General features: G+C 39.9%; 1 protein-coding gene across 3 annotated transcripts in view; it reads left to right on the forward strand.

Moving 5' to 3' along the window:
* HECW2 (HECT, C2 and WW domain containing E3 ubiquitin protein ligase 2) overlaps positions 1-17,040 on the forward strand; it is a 176,624-nt gene extending 159,584 nt beyond the window's left edge. For all 3 annotated transcript variants that reach the window (XM_048952762.1, XM_048952761.1, XM_048952763.1), the window contains 4 exons: positions 179-293; positions 1,040-1,125; positions 1,858-1,970; positions 7,249-17,040. In XM_048952762.1, the coding sequence (XP_048808719.1) occupies positions 179-293; positions 1,040-1,125; positions 1,858-1,970; positions 7,249-7,360 (426 nt within the window). In that variant the 3' untranslated portion in view covers positions 7,361-17,040. The remainder of the gene's footprint in view (positions 1-178; positions 294-1,039; positions 1,126-1,857; positions 1,971-7,248) is intronic.
* The last annotated feature ends 2,285 nt before the right edge of the window (positions 17,041-19,325 follow it).

A 19,325-nucleotide genomic window follows, 5' to 3' on the forward strand; every position in this document is an offset into this window, starting at 1 on the left:
ATCTGACAGTAAGTTTCTGCCCCAAGCACTGTGTTCCTCCTCAACTGTTTGAAACTGCAGCTTAAGAACTAAAACCTGTGCCTTTAAAAAGAAGAAAAAAATAAAATTCTATCTATTCATGAGAGAAATGTTACCTGATATATGTCTTAGTAAGAGATGAGCCTTTTTTCTTTCACAGGTGGTTGATGCAAGGCTTGTGTCTGTATTTGATGCAAGAGAACTGGAACTGGTTATAGCTGGAACAGCAGAAATTGACTTGAGTGACTGGAGAAATAATACAGAATACAGAGGAGGTAACATCAGCTTTTATTTGTTCATTGACTACTGGAGGTCTTGGAATTATCCGGCTTCTAAGATGCTAACGTATTATCCTGTGAGATATACCTTCAGTATCAACATCTTCTGTATTTCTCTGGCTCTGTTTGCATTAGAAGAAGCTATTTTGTCCATTTTAGTTTGCTTCATTGCTTCCCCTTGCAGCTCTCCCCTTACCATTTTTGTTAGACAGCATCAAAGAGCACAATTATCCAAAGACAATACTGTACTCAGAAGCAGGCTACCAAAGCAGCACCCAGACATTGGATACCAATGGAAATGGCATCCATCTTTAGTAGGGTCACCTTTTCTCAAGTCTTTCTTCTTTCAAGAAGATGAGAAATAATCCCAGGGACTGCAGTGTAGTTGTTAAGAACTGTAAAAAGCATGGATGGGGAGATTTGAGAACTTCAAAAGAAATGTTGCAGTTTAAAATACATAAATAGCCAAGTGCTGGAACATTTCAAGAATTCTCTTTCCTGTTGAAGATGGATTAATGAAAGGCATGCGTGCAAAAGGAATTTAATTTCTTTTTGTCATTGTAAATTGATTCTCTGAGATTTGTAAATATTTCAGGAGGTGCTTTCTATCATCTGCCTTTTGCTGCAGGTGGTTAAGAAATGCAGCATTACAGTGATGAGGGCTAAATTAGGAAAGACCTATTCACTATTCTCTCAAATATTTTTGTAGCATTAAAGCTATGAGCATCTTCTTGTTTTAACAGGTTATCATGACAATCACATCGTAATTCGGTGGTTCTGGGCTGCTGTGGAAAGATTCAACAATGAACAACGATTAAGACTTCTGCAGGTAAGAAATCAACTGTTCTGAATAGAAATTGTGTCTCTAAAATTAGTTGCTAAATTGCTTTACTTAAGTTTTTGATATCCAAAACTAATGATGATGCTAATAATCTGAACAGCATCAGATAGTAACTTGTAATAATTTTAAGCGACTGAAACTCATGTCTGTATTCTTACTTAAATTTACATCTGATCATTGAGTTACCCGTATGAGTAGAAAGAAGGAGTGTTGAGCTATTTAAGCACTTCACTTCAGAATGCATTCCTTTTCTTATAGTATCTTTTGCTGTTTATAATAATATTGAAATGCACAGGGCCAAAAAGGCCTTACACAAAGCCTGTGTGATTATTTTTTCTTAGTTCCTCTTTATAAAGAATAAAAACAGCAAGGGAAAAAAAAAAAGAGACTTATGCCTAAGCTAAAATAACTTTATATTAATAGTGTTTTCTCCTATAGTACTTGTATAGGATAATTACCCTTATCCTGGCTTTCAGAGAGAACCCTTTGAAGGAAATTAATCTGGGAAGTTGTCTCTTCTGAAGCCCTATCAGGAAACGACCTGTTTTCCTTTATCCTGCATTTAAAATAGCATTTATTACTTGTGTCTCACAAATTTCCTTATTTTGCAAGTGCTTTTACATAAGCACTTGGACTTCAGTGAGTATGCTGACATAAATAAATTCCTAACCTGCACCATCTGTGTATCCAATATTGTTGATCCTTTCTTTGTGCTGGCAGTTTGTTACAGGCACATCCAGCATACCTTATGAAGGCTTTGCCTCTCTGAGGGGGAGCAATGGGCCAAGAAGGTTCTGCGTAGAGAAGTGGGGGAAGATCACAGCCCTTCCAAGGTACAACTGTGTGTAAAAATTGCATTAGTGATGTTAATACTAGAGTTACTTGGGAACAGGAGTTACTGGACTGACAGATAAACAAGCTTTAAGTGAATAAGCAAGCATGCTTTGCTTTACATGAGAACTTACATCCTCATTATTCCACTGTCACAAATTCTTCTTTTAAATCTTTTTTTTTTTTTCTTAATAGAATGGACAAGGCAACATAACAGTAGCTGATGTCTATATTTGAATGCTTTTTTGGGTGGGAAATTATATTAGAATGATAATCAGTTGTATTTTTAATTTTGTTATATTTTGTTTGATTAAATGTGTTTTATTTACTTACTGAATGTTGCAAGGTGGCTGTCCAACACAAGAAGGGTTTGTTAAACAACCCTTAGATGTTTCCTCCAGCTGAATGTCAGAGGCAGGGACATCTCTAGGGTTGGCTTCTGCCTGCAGAACCATTGAACCACACTTTTAAAGTCAAAGAAACAGAGATGTCACTGTGAGATCCACAGACACAGCAGGAGGCCTTTAAACAAACCAATCTTACCACCTTAACTTACAAGAAGATTCTGGAAATGGTCCAACAAATACTCGATGTCTTTTGAGGGCTCACTAATAGCTGGTAGTCAGATAAGCCTACTTTATTATGACCTATGAACTAGTTGTAATTATATTTAAAAAGAAAAAGCTTTCATTTGTGACTTCAAAATCAAATTACTTTTCTTGTAGGTTTAAGTAAGAAAATGAGCCTATCTTTTTTAGGCCTATCTCTATATTCTCTAGTACTGAAATTCCTGGTGTTAACAAACACAGACTGCAGTGTGGAAAGGGTCAGGACATGCCCGAACAGGATGATCAGAATTTGCTCTGAAAAGGTTATTCAGAGTCCTAATTGTAATGAACAGAAGAATTAAACTATTTCCTGTAGAGCAGCATGGAGCAATCTGTTAAGAATATAAACTGCTACATTCAGTTCAGGTAATAAGTGGGAAATGCCAGCTACTCGAATTTAGGAGAATCGTGACCTTGGAAGTTTAACTTATGATAGTGTTGTTTAGGGAAAATTTTACTTCTGTCTCTGTGAATAGCTTTTAACACACTTATGCAAATGTGAGTGTTAAAATAACCCAATGCTACAAGTTGTTTGTTAACTGTGGATGACAAACATCTCACAGTTGTTGTGAGCTGGCAATTCCTGACATTCATGTGTAGAACTTTGGTCTCATAAAAAAATAAATGGTCTTCCACACTTATGCTTAAGTGGACTAAGCTCTCAGCAGAAAGCTGTACTTACATTTTAAAATATCTAGTTCCTTGTACAGTCTTAGCTTCAGCCTGAGTCTCACTAGTGTCAGCCTGAGTCTTGCCAACTTGAGGGACTTAGTGTGCAAACACCAAGTAGTACTAGCTGGAAGGTAAGACATTGTTAAGAGTGACCCTGAATAGCAAACTTGGAAGAGGTTTCCAAACAAGCCCTGTAAACTCAGGTAATGCTTGCCATGAGGGTGGCAAAAGCTAGGGTTCAACAGGTTAGTGGATTTTTTTCCTTCTATATCTAAAAGAAGTACAACACAGCTAAAAGCGCACAAAAATAGCCGTCCCTATCTCTTCCCTATTTTGAGACAGAGAAGGCAACTGATACAGTTAACGTATGTGATTGTAGTCTAAGAGGCTGTGAATACAAACACAAAAGTATTCATGTGATGTTTATATAATTTACACTTTTCTGATTGCTATGTAATCAGTTCTTCTGGATCAAAATAGTGAGATTTCTTTGAGGCATATCAAGTTCACAGAATCTCAGGGTTTGGAAGGGATGTCAAGAGATCATTGAGTCCAACCCCCTGCTGAAGCAGGTACCCTGCAGTAAGTTGCATATGTAGGGATCCCACTGGATCTTGAGTAGCTCCATAGAGGGAGGCTCAACAACATCTCTTGGCAGCCTATTCCAGTGCTCCATCACCCTTACTGTAAAGTTCTTCCACATGTTAGTATGGAACTTCCTGTGTTCAAGTTGTAGGCCATTATTCCTTGTCCTATCACTACACACCACAAGAAGAGCCTGGCCTCGTTTGTTTGCCTCTCACCTCCCTTTAGATATTTATAAACATTTACCAGATCCTCTCTCAGTCTTCTCTTCCCCAGGCTGAACAGACCAAGGTCACTCAGCCTTTCCTCACAGGGCAGGTGCTCCAGGCCCTTTATCATCTTCAGCCCTAAGTTGTACACAGATACAGGCTGGGCTGAGAATGGCTTGAGAGCAGCCATGAGGAGAAAGATTTGGGACTGTCGGTTGCTGAAAGATTCAACGTGAGCTGGCAAAGTGCACCTGCAGCCCAGAAGGCCAGCTGTATGCTGTGCTGCATCAAGAGAAGTGTGACCAGCAGGTTGAGGAAGGTGATTCTGCCTCTTTACTTTGCTCTCTTGAAACTCAACCTGGAGTACTGTGTCCAGTCCTGGCACAAGGAGGACATGGAGCTGCTGAAACTGGTCCAGAGGAGGGCCACAAAGATGATCACAGGGCTGGAGCACCTCCCCTATGAGGACAGGCTGAGAGTGCTGGGGCTCTTTAGCCTGGAGAAGAGAAGGCTCCAAGGAAACCTTATAGCAGTCTTCCAGGACATGAACGGGCCTGCAGGGAGGGACAATGGCAGGTTACAACTGCATGAGGGGAAATGGATTTGAACTGGAAGAGGGTAGATTTAGATTAGGAGGAAGTTCTTTACTGTGAGGGTAGTGACGCACTGAAACAGGTTGCCCAGTGAGGTTGTGAGTGCCCCCACCCTGGAAACACTCAAGGGCTGGATGGGGCTGTGAGCAACCTGGTCTAGAAGGAGGTATCCCTGCCTATAGCAGGAGGGTTGGAAGCAGATGATTTTAAAGGTCCCTTCCAACCCAAACTATTCTCTGATTCTGTGATTTTGCTGCTGTAATACTGATCAAATTACAATGAAGTGAAGCTTAACTGGAAATCTGGACTTCAGGAACCAAGATATTTTTCATGTTTCTGGACTCAAATGTGAGTCCGGGAACACAGACATCTAGTGTTTCCACATGGTTTGAGATGCTAGAGGGAAAATGCTGTCCAGGGGAACAGAAAAAAAAAACAGCAAACAAATAACCTTCCTTCCTGAAGCTTTAATAAGATTCTCGTGAGGATGAGAAACACATACATTCCCCCAGTAGATCAAGATCTTACGTTTTTGTCTTTTTTAATGACTTGGTTTTCCAAAGTAGGTGATGATGTTCTGAAAATTGCCTTCAAAATTAAGATAGAACTCAATTCTCTTAATAAATGTAAACAATATGCCAAATTGCTATTAAACCTTTGCTAATTATATGCCATGTCTTTCGTAACTTGTGGTTTTACAGCCCACACAGCATGATCCATACTTCTAATGAGTGGTTTCCAGCCCAGTGCAGCAGAAGCATGTGGTTAAGCTGCAAATTGCATGAGACTCTTCCACAGTTTACTGTGATTGCCTACCCCTTACAGACACCTTGCTCCAATTGTCCGATTGCTGCCAGGTCTAAATCAGCCTCTTTCTTCTAAGTGGAAGCTTTTATAGAAAAAGCAAAATACAATGTTAGTTGTTTTTTGGAAAGGCAAAACAGAAATGCAAAGAAAGCTTTCTTCCAAGAGCCCCAGTGGGATGGCAGAGTGAAGAAATTTTTATTGGGCTGCTAGAGTTCATGCTGGGGAAATGTTCTCTCCACTGTGCAGCATATACTAGTGTTGTACTTTCAAGCATACCATATTTGGGGGTGCAAAATTCAAAAAACTTTTTAAAAGTGATTGCATATTTGATGTTTCAACCTGTTTGTAATGACAACATGGCCTTCTTTATTGTGTATACTTTTCCTCAACCTGGTGTATTTATGACACTGTAAGACTGCTGAGTTTCCCCTTCATTGAGGATTTGTAATGGTCTTATGTTTTTAACAAACTAGATTAGCCCAGTTGTGTTCTATTCCAATAGTTGGGAGCGGAGAGCCACTTAAAACAGCAATTAATAGATTTGATACCATGGGAGGCAGCACTTTCTGCCTTAAAGAAAGCTTACTACAGGTCTGTCGCAGACACAGATTTCTGGAAGTGGTTGGGTTAAATGAGGAGTTGCATTCTCTGTGAGGAAGGATTTTGGTCTGACCCATCATTCATGTTACAATTTATACTTAATATGGGCCACAAAGATTAAGGGCAGGTCACTTGCCAGATTTGTTGTATTTAAATAGCTGTGAGATGTGCTTTATCATGAAAGAATAAAATATTTCTAAACAGAGACCTGCCAAAATACAAGAAGATCTTCATCCTCAAAAATAAATCCAAAACGAGGCTTTGGTAAACAGCTTCCAAGTGGAAAAAATACCTCCTCCAGCTTGTCTTCCATTCATTTTTTTCTCAAGAAGCCACCAAGTTAATAGCTCTATCTATTTCACTAGAACTATTTCACTATAGTATTTTAGAAAGTATTATCCTTGGCATGCCCTGGGGTCAGGCAATGATACTGATTATTCTATTAAGAGAAGAAACATACATTACTTCCCTTTTTACTCTTTGGAAGAGGTCTCAAGATTCAGTTCAAAGATGGACTTTGGAAACAGAGAAAGAAATCAGCCACGTGTTTTCTCTTAAGAAGGCCCAATGGTGTTTTATAGCTACTTGCATAGTTCTTTGTAATTACAAACAGTAATTCTAAAGGTCATTGACTTGCTGGATCAGATACACAGATAGTGCTTGTGCTTATTTACAACATCTCCCCAGAAACACAGTCCATGCTGAGGAAGTGTGCAAGGAAGAGCGTCCTATTTGTCTGTCTTTATTTACTATGGGATTGTTGCCTTGAATATCTGGCATATTGTTTAATATTTCATCAGTATGTATTCATCATTCTGCAATGGATTGCAAATACAGTATTCAACTATCATCCATATTAAAAAAAAAAACAACTCATTTTAAGATACATTTAAAACTGAGGCTTCATGACAGACTACTTGAATTGTATCATGTTATAGCATTGTCTCATGCACATTTAGTGGGTAAAATTTATCCCATATCTTTTGAGCTGTAAGTATGTTTCTAAGTGCCTTAATGAATGCCTCTTATTGGCTTATTATAATCAGAGTACGTTAAACCTCACTACTTGTTCAGTTGGAAAGCATCATTTGAGAGAACAAAATCTTCTGAAAGAACACTGGCCATCTATACACAAGTGCATATCAGTCTGCCTAATTTCTTTTGTTTAAAATAATATACTTCTTTACCTCCTCTTTTTCCCCTCAGGGCTCACACTTGTTTCAATCGTCTGGACCTTCCCCCTTATCCATCATTTTCTATGCTGTATGAAAAACTGTTGACTGCAGTAGAAGAGACAAGTACTTTTGGACTTGAGTGATACACAAACCACAGTGCCCAGCTCTTTGAACTTTTGTGGATCTGACTTCTCAAAGAAAAAATGAACATTTGTATTGGATTTCAGATTGCCATTCCGATAATGAGGTTCCATGAAGGAGCTTATGAAGCAATTAAAAAGCATTGTAATAGTGGCAGAATTCTCTACAGTGAATCTGGAGTGTGCCTGAAGTGCAGGGAAAGCCAAGTCTTGCAACCCACGCTTTTTCAGGATAATCAAACTTCCAATGATTTGTTGTGAGCAAACAAGAAATGCGTGATCCCATGTTGTGGTCAGCCTGGCTACTGCAAAACTGACATGTACCTGAAAACTGGATTTCACCAAAGTTGATGAATAGAAAGTTCAAGTCAAAATGTGAAATCATTCAGGCCCCACCTACGCAGTAAATCAGTGAAAAAATCATACAATATAGTTTTTTGTTTTTTGGTTTTTTTTTTTAGTATATTCATGAAGGTACATTACTTAATGCCATGTGTTATAACAGCATATCCAGTACTTGATAAACCTAAGACTACGAGTGCCTGCATGAGGTGCACCACAGAGTTCAAGTTCCTGGGGCAGAAGTGAATTGGAAGCAAAGTCAGCGAAGGATGAAACAACAGTGGCTTGCATTAAGGAGGTTTGTGAAAATGTGTTTGCCAGTGGTATGTATGACAAAAGATGAGCTATTATAATGAACTGAATAACTTAATAGGACTGAGTTTATGATTTATACTGCATGGAAACTATTTTAAGAAGAAACTAGCAATTTATCACAGCATATCAGGAAAAAAAATCCTAACACGGTGACTTCTGTTTATTTTTATAGGTTCATTATATTATGTTTCTTAGAGTGTAAACAGGAAACAAGCAAACTAAAATGCTCTTTCTGTTTTTGTCACGTTCCATGCTTGAACAGACATTCTGCTGGTGTTTATTCTTTAAGCACTCTCAAGGGAAAAAAATGCCTTTTATTTTTATAAGAGTAAAAAATTCCCAGAAATATTTTGCACTGAATGTACCAAAGTTGAAGGGACGTTATGATCTGACTGACAGCAAACTGCATCACTATCAAGTATCTATAAAAACACTTAGGAACCAGGCTTTCTTCACGGTGCCGTGTCTATAGATATCAGGACTGTGCACATAAGTAATAATTTTATAATACTATATGTGATATTGTAATATGCATTTATTTTAAATGCAGCTGGATCATTTTTTCATGCATTGGATTACTTAATGCAGTGGAGTTTAGTACAGACATTTCATACGGTCCCCACAACTTTTTATTTGTACAGCACCACAGAACACTAGCTTATGTGGAAATCCACGAGTAACCTACTGTAAGGTGAGCTACTGGTCATAATGCCACTGTTGCATATCAGTGAACTCCCACAAGATGTAAACTGTTCCTTAGTCTTGCATTTTCACTGATAGTTTTCTTGCATTTTCACTGATGAATAGTTTTCTTATCAAATGTTATTTGAAAGAGTTTTTATAGCCTATCAGACACTGCATGGACACCAATTTCTTTATGCTTAATTTTGCTGAAATACACAAGGCTTGCTTGCATCTATTTTTGGTACTTTCCTCCAGATGGTTTTGTGGAACACTAATGCAGCTGCGCACCCTTTCTCATGCAGCTGCTGCTACACAGTGCATCCACATTTTTTAAATTCCAGGAAGTTGCACTTGGATACTGGATGACAAGAACATGAATCTAGTTTTGCGCTAGCACTCGTGATAGTGCCGAAGCACAGCACGCTGTTTTGTGAGAAAAGTAGCCTCTGAGGTAAACTTAACTTTCCTGCTTTGGAGACTCTCGAAAGGGCATCTCAGGGAGGTATCCTGCTTGGTCCTGGGGAAATGTTTTTCCATGGATGCGAACGTCACTAGAGGTGTTGTCAGCAAAGACTGCCGTTCCGCCCTCCAAGCTGGAAATGTGTGTGCAGCCACGCAGCAAAGACTGAGGAAACCCTTTAGGCTTCCTGAGCAAACATTACATGTGCAAAGGAAAACCCAGTTGCAAAATCAGAGTGAAAGCCTTCTTTGATTTCAGGAATAATTGAGCTTCTGCATGCCATTTGGGACTCCATTAGCCAAGTAACATAGGCTTTCTTGCACTACTTCTGGCTGGCATGAAATAGCAAAGAGAAATCCAATCACGTCTCCCTACTTTTAGACATATATTTAACAATCTTTGCTAAATTGCATGTCACAGATGCTAACGTGCATCTTTTTTCAGAGTACAGATAAGCAGTAGGCAGGTCACTCCAGCATTGCTTGTGTTTCCTGTGATCCATTCACTGAGTAGCTAAAACTCCAGAACTCAAAGCAGAACACAACTTTTGCTTGGTTGAAGGACTGAAGAATTTTGTTTTTTACAGTACTGTGTTATCTGTGGTCTAAAAAAGAGATTTCCCAGGTGGAAAGTGTATCTAGACGTTTTGAACCAGAAACATAATATTTGGCACAAAGTAAGTTTATACTAGTCTGCCTTTAAATTATGCTTTTGTACAAATCAAGAACAATAAATGCATCTTGTCAATTTTTATTTAAATATATTTTCTGCACACATTTGTTCGGTATTTAGACATACACAACTGAAATTAGTCACGATGATCCATTATTCTGTAAAGATGTGACAGAATCAGCATTGCAGCAGCTGTCAAAAAAGTCTGGAATCCATGTAGCATTAAGACCTGGAGAGACTGAGGAGAAGCAGCTTCTTGCTCTTTTGCTGCCAGCACTGCCTGGAGGACTCTCAAAAAATGTTATTTGAAAGTTAGCTGCCCAAGTACAGCTACCCATGCTGCCTCGAGCGCACCATGCGTGATGATATAGGCAGTGTTCCTGCTCTGAAGAGATTAGTAGGGAAGATGTATAGAAAATGAAGTCTGGGCTCTCTGAGATCCCCACATCTCTTGGTTGCTGAGTGGAATTTCTCCCTTCAGTGTGGGAAGCCATTTCCATTGAACACATCCCATGCGGAAGCCAACTTCCATGTCCTCCAGATGGCTACAGCTGGTGACCACAGTGCTTTAGTTATGCAGTCCTGTGGCAGGCAGAAGGGTCCAGCATGGAGAAAAGTGAAAAAGCATTTCCGAAAGCCTTGCATCTCCTCAGAGATTTTGCACGGTGCTAAGAAGCTTTCCATGTAGGGAGGAAAAAAGCTTGTCTCCAGGAAGTAGGCAAAAGATTCCCTTCAGCTACTGTGTGATGAAAATTTGCACAGGCTTCACCTGCAGCATCTCCATTAGGCAGGAAGTCTGGCTGGAGAAGCACCCACAAAAGTTGGAGTGAGGTGCTCTGCTTGCTGGAAAGCTGAGCCATGCACTGCTAGCCAGAAAGCACCTGGCAGGCCCTTGTCTGCTGTGTGGCACACAGCACCCCAGGGACCATGCCAGTCTTCCTCTGCAGTGTGCTCATGCCAAGTTTCAGCCCCCAGCAAGCCAAGGTATTCTCTGTGTGCCTTGTGCTACCTCTCATCAGCTTAGCCAGAACGCTCCTGAATACGCTGGGAAAGCTCATAATCATTGAACTGATGCAGCATTGTGCCTACTGGAGCAAGCAGAACAGAGTCTGCAAGCCAGAAGTAACATCAGCTTTCAGTCACAGCAGGTAGGAGAGTGCCATCTGTTACGTAGGTAGCACCACCAGCAAGTTGCAGGTTATCTATTGAAAATATTCAGTCCAAAATAAAATCCAGTTTAACACAGTTCTGCTGATTGGAAACAAACCTTTTCCCCACCCTGCTGTCCTGCTGGGTTTTTTTGGTATTCATCAAATATTTGCCCTCCACCCCTTTCCCCCCCCCCTTTTTTTTTTCTTTTAAAATAATTGTGCTCGTCTGTGTTGTGAGCCTATCATAAAAAGGCAGTAATGTTGTTTAGAGAGCATCTAGGGTGAAATGTATCTATTTATGCTGCGTTCCTTGTAATCTTCAGGGAAACTAAAAGTTGAGGCAGCAGTGTGCTGGCAGCACATCAGATGAAGTTTCTGGCATGAGAAACTGAGTTTCTGCCAGAGCAGCAGACTGGCATTTTGCTTAGTTTAAAATTATAGGAAAGGAAACAATTTTGAGGCTTCCTATGTGTTTTTATTTTTTATTTTTTTTAAGTCTCAACAACAACAAAAGCTTCCTTCAGAAGCATTAGCAGCGGTATCATCTGGTTACTAAATGCAGTCGCAGCAGGGCTCATTGCAGATGTTAACTGAGTTATTCCAGTGTGAACTGCAGAAGTTTATGGAGATATCTGCAAGTATACAGTCTGTGGACTGAGGCAATCATTCATAAAGGGGAATCTGTGGTAGCTGTGTTTGAATAACCTGTGTATCTTCCTTACCTATAGCATAAAGCAAGTTAATTACTTTCAGCAATTGAAACATATTTGTATTCAATTATACTAGCAGTTATGTTTCTCTTGCCACTGATTTTTTTTGCGGGCTCAGGGGATAATTTATTCTTGTTAGCACTAATGGGTATTAATAAGCATGATCTCCAGTCACAAGATTATAAACTTAACCTTAAAAGTGTTACAGTTAACCTGAAATAATAATACTCAACCACTGCTCTCATTTTCCCCTCTCATCTCTTCCTCCTTTAGGCAAGCATGTTGAACTCCAAGTGAAATTTCAGAGTAATTGCTCAAACCTGGCTGGTTAAACTGTTTGCTTCTTGGCCTTACTATGCAGCCAGAAAGAACTGCAGAAGTGTTAGGGGTTAACTAGCTCACCCACTGCAAGTAAAAAGCCTTTAAAATGTTATTAGCATGATCACAGTGGCTGCTATGGGACTAGTCTAGCCTTTTGCTTAAATATTTTGCAATAAAAAAGAATGTAAAGTGTTAAAGTTGAAATTCATTGCTTTCAGGAACAGTAAATATATATTAGGTAAATAGTGGTTTGGGGGGAGAACTTTCATGTAAATCCAACAAGAGTAAAAGCCTTATTATGACCCATGCTGACTAATACGCAAAACTGTCAAGCTGACCATATAAACACACAGTTTTCACAGTGTGTTTTGGTTTAATTTTTGCATTTCTTTCAAATAGATCATTAGCTTCACAGTGCTCAGTTCAGATTCATGCATACGTACTGGATTTCTAATATTTCAAATGCTCATTGCTATGAAAAGAGTTTTATTAAAACATTTCTAGTGCTTTTAAAGTAATTTTACTGTTTAAAAAAAAAAAAAGGTATTTTTTAGGTTAAAACTTCATTTAGGGCTCTGCTTTGCTCACAGCTGCATTATGCTATAGGAATTTTAAGGTGTTTTAAACTCACGATTAATTTGAGAGTTCTTTTTAAAAACAGTGGCATTGTAATGAGTCGTTTGGCACTACTTGGATTCCTCCTGACCACATGTGAAAGGATGACAGTCAAGGATTCCTCTGGAATGGTACAGCCCACTGCAGTATCTGTATGTATTAAAAATGCATAGCCTGAGGACTATGTGAAAGAAGTACTTCACTCATTAACTAGTCTCCTAAACTGATAATTGGAATCTTGAACTTACTTCCTTTATGTGTCAAATGCAGTCAGAGTACATTGCAAATGTAATCTGTAAGGAAAAAATTAATGATAGATGTATTCCTATAAATCTCTTAAAGATATGGTGAAGGTGAAAGGGAGCCAAGCTATGTTTCTTCCAGACCTTCATTTCTTAAAAAACAAACTAAACTAACGAATAATGAAAATTATGGTTTTTTCCTTAAAAAACAAAAATACAAGAAAAAACAACTTCCAAAAATGTATCTATCAGCCCCTACTAGAAAATCCCTGTCTTACACAGAGGGCTTTTACTAAGTGTTCAGGAGGTACATTGTTCCACTAATTTAACAGTTTTTGGCTAGTAGCTACATGATCAGTTTTTAAATGTATTGTCCTACAAAGCTCCACAGGACTCTGGTCTCCTTTATGTTAGGCTGCTTTCCAAAAGTTGGCTGCCCTCTCCCTTTTGCAGTTAATCCTAAGTCACTCTGAGACAGGGCAGCTGGTCAGCATTTGACTGCAACTGTATCAGAGTTGCAGAATGAGATTGTGGTGGTGGTTTATTTTTCCATTCAGAATTAGATCAGTCTCTTTGTATGAACAGCCAGCCCCCTTCAGTCCAAATTGTTGGTGGGATCATAGTTCCTCTCACATTGTGAATGACTGAAGGAAAAAGATCTCTTAATGCCATATGTAGAATCACAGAATCTCCTGTGTTGGAAAGGACCCACAAGGACCACTGGGTCCAACCCCTGGCTCCACACAGAAGTCAAACCCCATGTCTGAGCACACTGTCCAAACACATCCTGAGCTCCTGCAGCTCAGGGCTGTGCCCGCTGCCCTGGGCAGCCTGTTCCATGCCCACCACCCTCTGGGGCAGGACCTTTCCCTAATTCCTAGCTGAGCCTCCCTTGACATGGCTCCATGCCATGTCACTGTCACCAGGGACAGGAAATCAGCGCTGGTCCTCCATTCCCTGTGAGGAGATGCAGCTGCCATGAGGCTCCCCTCAGCTCTGCTCTGGGCTGAACAAGCCAATGGACCTCAGCTGCTCCTCACACACCTTGTCCTCAGACCCTTCCCTATCTTTGTTGCCTGTCTAATGCTGACAGTCTTATTTACTTTTAGTACTGTGGGTGCCCAAACCCGCACCCAGTGCTGGAGGTGAGGCTGCACAGCACAGAGCCCTTTCCCCTGCCCTGTGGCAGCGCTGGGCCAGGTGCCCCTTAAAAGTAGTTGGCTGTTTTGGCTCCAGGCACACTACTGCCATCACCTGCCATCAGCCAGCACCCCCAGATTCTTTTCTGTGGAGCAGCTCTTCAGCTTTTGTCCTCCCATCTGTACGTGTATCCAGGGTTGCCCCATCCCAGCTGCAAAATCCAGGACATGACCTTGTTGAACTTCACACTTGGTAATTCCCCAGTCCTCTGATGTGTCCAAATCTCTCTGCAAACCTTCTGCCCTTGAGGGAGTCAACAGCTCCTCCCAGTTTAGCAGTGTCCATATATTTACTTAGAATACCTTAAAGTATGAAAGAAAACCTTCATCCAAGTCATGCTTTTTGGAAACCAGAGAGTTGATTACATATCCAAGGGTCAAACGTCTTTTGACTTTGGGTTTATAGAGTTCATTATGAGGCAGTAGTTTTTCCTAGCAATATATTCTGTCACCAGAAATGCCCCAATCCAATGGTCTGCTTCATGCTGTTGGGTGGAAGCACGAGCCCTCACAGGGACTCAGGTGAGTACGGATCCAGAGATCAGAGCAGCACGGATTATTTATCATAGTAAGTCTGTGCCTTCCGCAAATGAAGGCTTTGTCATACTGCCCTTCAACTGGTTTCATCCTTAAGATATTCCATGTTTCCATTGCTTGCGATATAAGCAGCTCCTCATGTAAAAAAAAGCTCTCATTTTAGATCAGGAGCATTACGATTTGATAGTTAGAAATATTCGTAATGTGTAAATGTGGTCAATAAAAGACAGCTTTGCTGATTTAATGGCCACGCTGGCTACAGTCAGAAATTGCAGCTGAGTAAATTTTGAAAAGATTACTGTATAAATAAGCAAATAAATCTCTGAAGCCTCATAACGAATGCTGGGGAAGGAAGGTAATTGTAGGTGCAGTAAGTGATAAGATACGGCAGTTCCACACAGCAAGTACAACATGAAAAACGGAGCCATAAAGCAGTTCTTGAGTGACAACAGCTGAAAGAAGTAGGGACAGAAAAAGGCTTTGCAAAGAGGAGGTGGGACAATGAGCTGTGCTGACCATGGGACGTATAAAAGGGGATACTTTTAGCTTAAAAATTAGGCTGTGATAACGTACCCAGGAAAAATGACTGTTCATCACGAGATGGATTGTTGTTAAAACATGGAAGATGTGTTTTGGCTAACTGTTTTAGGTTTTGAAAATGTAAAGCGTGCAATCAGAAGAATATTTACTGTGTTTTTCTCGGTTTGTTTGTTTATTTATTTATTTATTTGGACCCCTCTCAGAAAAATGAAGATTTTTCTAAATAAAATAAGTCCTTAATTGTTTTTACAAATAATTATTGTACTTACTACTGGCCACATTTGGCAAGAGAAATAGTATTGGTTAAGGAGTTAAATCATCACTGGCAAAGGTACCTTTCCTTTTTAAATATGATGGGTCAAACCCCCAACATTTATCTCTATGAAAATGTTAGTTGTTTTTATTTTTATTTCCCTTAATGGTTGAGCCTTGTGTTACGGTTGTTAAAGAACCATGAATTTCTACAAAGGGGGTTTTTTGTGTTTGGTTGTCATTTCAGGAACGATGTGAAGTTTCTAGTTTACTTAAGATAATAAAAGTATTCCCAATTTTCTTGTTAGCTTTGGCCAAGCTGATGCAGGTCTTCAGTTCATTCACACGTTGAGTTCATTCAGTTTAGTGATATTATCAGAAAAAAAAAGAACAAATAAGAGGACAAGAAGAATCTCTGTGCCTGGTCCTCTACTTAAAGACTACTGGATATCCAAGTCAGATATGAAAGTCAAAGGAAGAATTCCTTACAAGTTTTCTTCTTCAGTCTTGTAACTGAGGTGACGAGTTTCTTATAAACTGTTAAGTCCTGCAGTAGAAGATATTTAGTATGTTGGACCATAGTCAGTAGTTCCATAGAGCAGGACATTTTTCTGCAATGAGTCTGCAACACTCAGGAGACTGCTGTTTATTATCAGCATTGCAGGGAGGAAGAACAATTATAATAATACTAAGAAATATGTCGTCTTAGGAAGATGCTTTTTTTTCCCTTTGAATGACATAGCCTTGAAGGCATCCACAAATTCTGATCAGCAAGGCTGCTTTTTGTATCAGTGACTGAACATTTATACTTGTAAGGGCTGGTAAGGTATGGAAGGGGAATACTTTGTAGAAAAAGAAATTCCTGAGGGGTGTGGTGTGGAGTACTGGTAGCCCTGGGTCAGTCAGTATTTGTGCCCTTGCTAGGCTATGGTTTGGGTTATTCAGCATGTTTGAAAGCGCATATAGTTTTACAAATTTTTGTAGTGGGGATGCAGGCATCCAGAATCTAACAGGTATATAGGTGCATCTCCCTCATTTTTGATGATTACTTGATATAATTTTATACCAAGTTCTTTGTTTTTAAAGAATTTCAGGCACTGAGAATATAGAGTGCGTATTTATTTCTAAGCTTTAAGTAGAACACATGTGGTGTATTTTTTAATCTTTTCCATACGTTTCAGTTAAGTGTTCACAAGACTGTATATCAAATACAATACCAAGGTTTTCTATCTTTCTACAAGCTGATTTGTTTCATCTGAATTTGGTATATGTCTTTCACAAAGCACTAAATGGGGAAAATGTGTTTCAAGCATTAAGATGGTATATGTCCTTTATTTACATTGCATCACATTCTACTTTTTTTCTTTGAGGCAGGGAGAGTGGTTACGAAATGTGTTGAAAGTGTGACAGGCATTTTGTCGTGCCTGGCTTCAAGGATTGTACTAATAAGGTTTGACTGCTCACAGATACACGTAATTATCTACTCAGTTGAATACAGGACTGCTCTGTTGTATTTCCTGCTATTCAAAAACATTTGGGGAAAAGATTTCTGTGTATAATTTTATTTTCCTACTGATCTCTATTTTGTTTAAGACCATGTTTCATCATGAAATCACTTAAAATAAATCTTCTTAAAAAATCCACTTTGGAAGTCAGCTCTTTTATTCTGTCTTTGAAAATATCCTAACGTTTGCAGCAGTTTAAAACTGTTAAAGAAATCACAAAATACTCTCTCACGTCACCTTTTCTAAGTGGCTTCTGGTGGCCTCTGGAATCTGGTATGCTACAAATCATCACTTGCAGCAGAGAAAGGAAGGATTCTTTACCAAATGCAAAAGGCTCTCTGTTTCTGAATGGAGTACCACAATGGGCAATAACATACTTTATGGAGGTGGCTTGATACGCAGCACTGAAATTTCATAGCTAAATGTCTTCAGGGAAAAGGATATTGTTCAGCCTTTCATAAAAACCAGTGCCTCCCACTGAAGATTTTCTCTTGCTTTGGTAACAGGTGAGACTAACTGCTCTGAGAGGTCCTGGTCTTTCTTGGGTGAGAGTTGGCCTCTCTGGGGCACGGGCCAAGTGGACTTTTGTTTCTGAATGGCTGAATGGTGCAGTGTCACTTCCCCTATGCTATGGTTTTCACAAACACTTTTTAGAATCTAATATTGAAGTATGTTTCTACTATTTTAAAACTTTTCCAGACAGTAATTTTGCAATCTCTTGCTTCTAAGCAGAAACGCAATGCAGGATAGCCTAAATCATTAAAGGGGAGCTATGTGGAGATAGGCTCTGAGAACACCTTTCACAGCCTCTGTCATACTTTTCAATTTTAGACTCCTAAGACAGTTTCACCCAGATCATTGATAACTGGCGCCATGTGTTGAGCAACTGTACATTTTTCCCTCAGTGTGAGGACTGGGGCTTGTACAAAGCTCATGCCAGGTGATGCTAAGGCAGTTCTGCTAAGCAATCCCTGAAATACAGTTTGTTTGCCTGGCTTTGAGGATTGCCTTTTTCTTACTCATTTCCCACGTGCAAATATTGTGGCACTCTTGCAGAGATTTTGGCAGGGGGGAAAAAAAGATTAAGTGGTCTCTATTAATGAGAATCATGGTAACTCTTGTGGAGTGTCTGCATTCAGAGATTAGATGATTTCCACAGTTGAACACTGCAGAAGCGGCAAAAGATAGCATGCTGATTCTCAGGGGTCTGTTGCATTCTGAGCTTCGAGTGTTTCGTGTTGTAGCTGAGCATGTGGGATCAGTGAGGTTGCTTCAGCTAAAGGTGCTCTCATGGATGTCTGGGGCATGGAGCAATCTGTAGTGTGGTGGTTTTTAATGTGTTTTTTGTTTGCTTGTTTCTTGCTGCTGTTGTTTCTTTTCTTTTTCTTTTTTTTTTTTTTTTTTGGATGTTATCCCTACAGAGAGAAGCAACATTTGGTGTCAGTAAGTACAGGAGTACCACCCCTAAGACAGGCAGCTTTATGCTATAATGCAGGAGGCATGGAATCAGCACATTTTTTGGCTTTCCTGCCCTATGTGGTACTCTGGCATCCCAGCTCTATGCTCTTCCTCCAAGCAAACAACTGCAAGTACTTTGCACAACAGCCATCACCGAGTCTGCAGGAAGCTGCTACTGATGACTGGAGGCTACAGTAGCAGAGACAGCATGTTGGAGAACTGCATCTTTCCCTGTGATTTCTGAAAGTTGGGACACTGAAGATCCTGAGGTAAAGTTTCGTTCTGCTTTGCTTAAGTATGGACTGTCCTGTACAGCCTGGAATGGCTGTGCCACAAAAAACTAACTAACTAATTGCCTGGTGGAACTGTTCATTTGCATTATGCTGTGGGTTTTTTTGAGGCCTCTTGGGTGCTACAGGTCAGGACATTGCCTTGTAAATATACTGTGAAAGAAGGTATTATAAATGAGTTAAGAAGGCTCAGCCATTCAAGGCTTCCATCTCTGTGGTTCTTAATGACATCCACTTGTCCTCTCCTCCAGCAACCAAGCTATCTGCTGAACTTGGAAGCTTGCTGTCTGTTCATTCCAAATTACATCAGCTGTGACCAGCCTGAGTTGAAATCATTTCTTGAGGGAACTGAGCCGCTAACTGAAGGCTGGCTTCTTGCAAGGCCTGTGGCTCGAACCTGAGCTGTACATCACAGCTTTGTGCAGTGAAAAACGGATCAGGAAGAAATAGTTCTGTCCATGACAGCTTCTAAAAACTGTAAAAAAAAAAAAGCCAACTTGGTGATGGGTAGATAACTAAGGAAAGCGAGAGAATTAATGAGGTACAATAAGGCTAAGTGCAGGGTGCTGCACTTGGGTTGGGGCAGTCCCAGGTATTTATACAGACTGGGGGAAGATCTCCTTGAGAGCAGCCCTTGGAGAAGGACTTTGGAGTCCTGGTGGATGAGAAGCTGGA

This window comes from Lagopus muta, chromosome 8 (genome assembly GCF_023343835.1).
Source record: "Lagopus muta isolate bLagMut1 chromosome 8, bLagMut1 primary, whole genome shotgun sequence".
In the NCBI taxonomy this organism is placed as follows: domain Eukaryota; kingdom Metazoa; phylum Chordata; class Aves; order Galliformes; family Phasianidae; genus Lagopus; species Lagopus muta.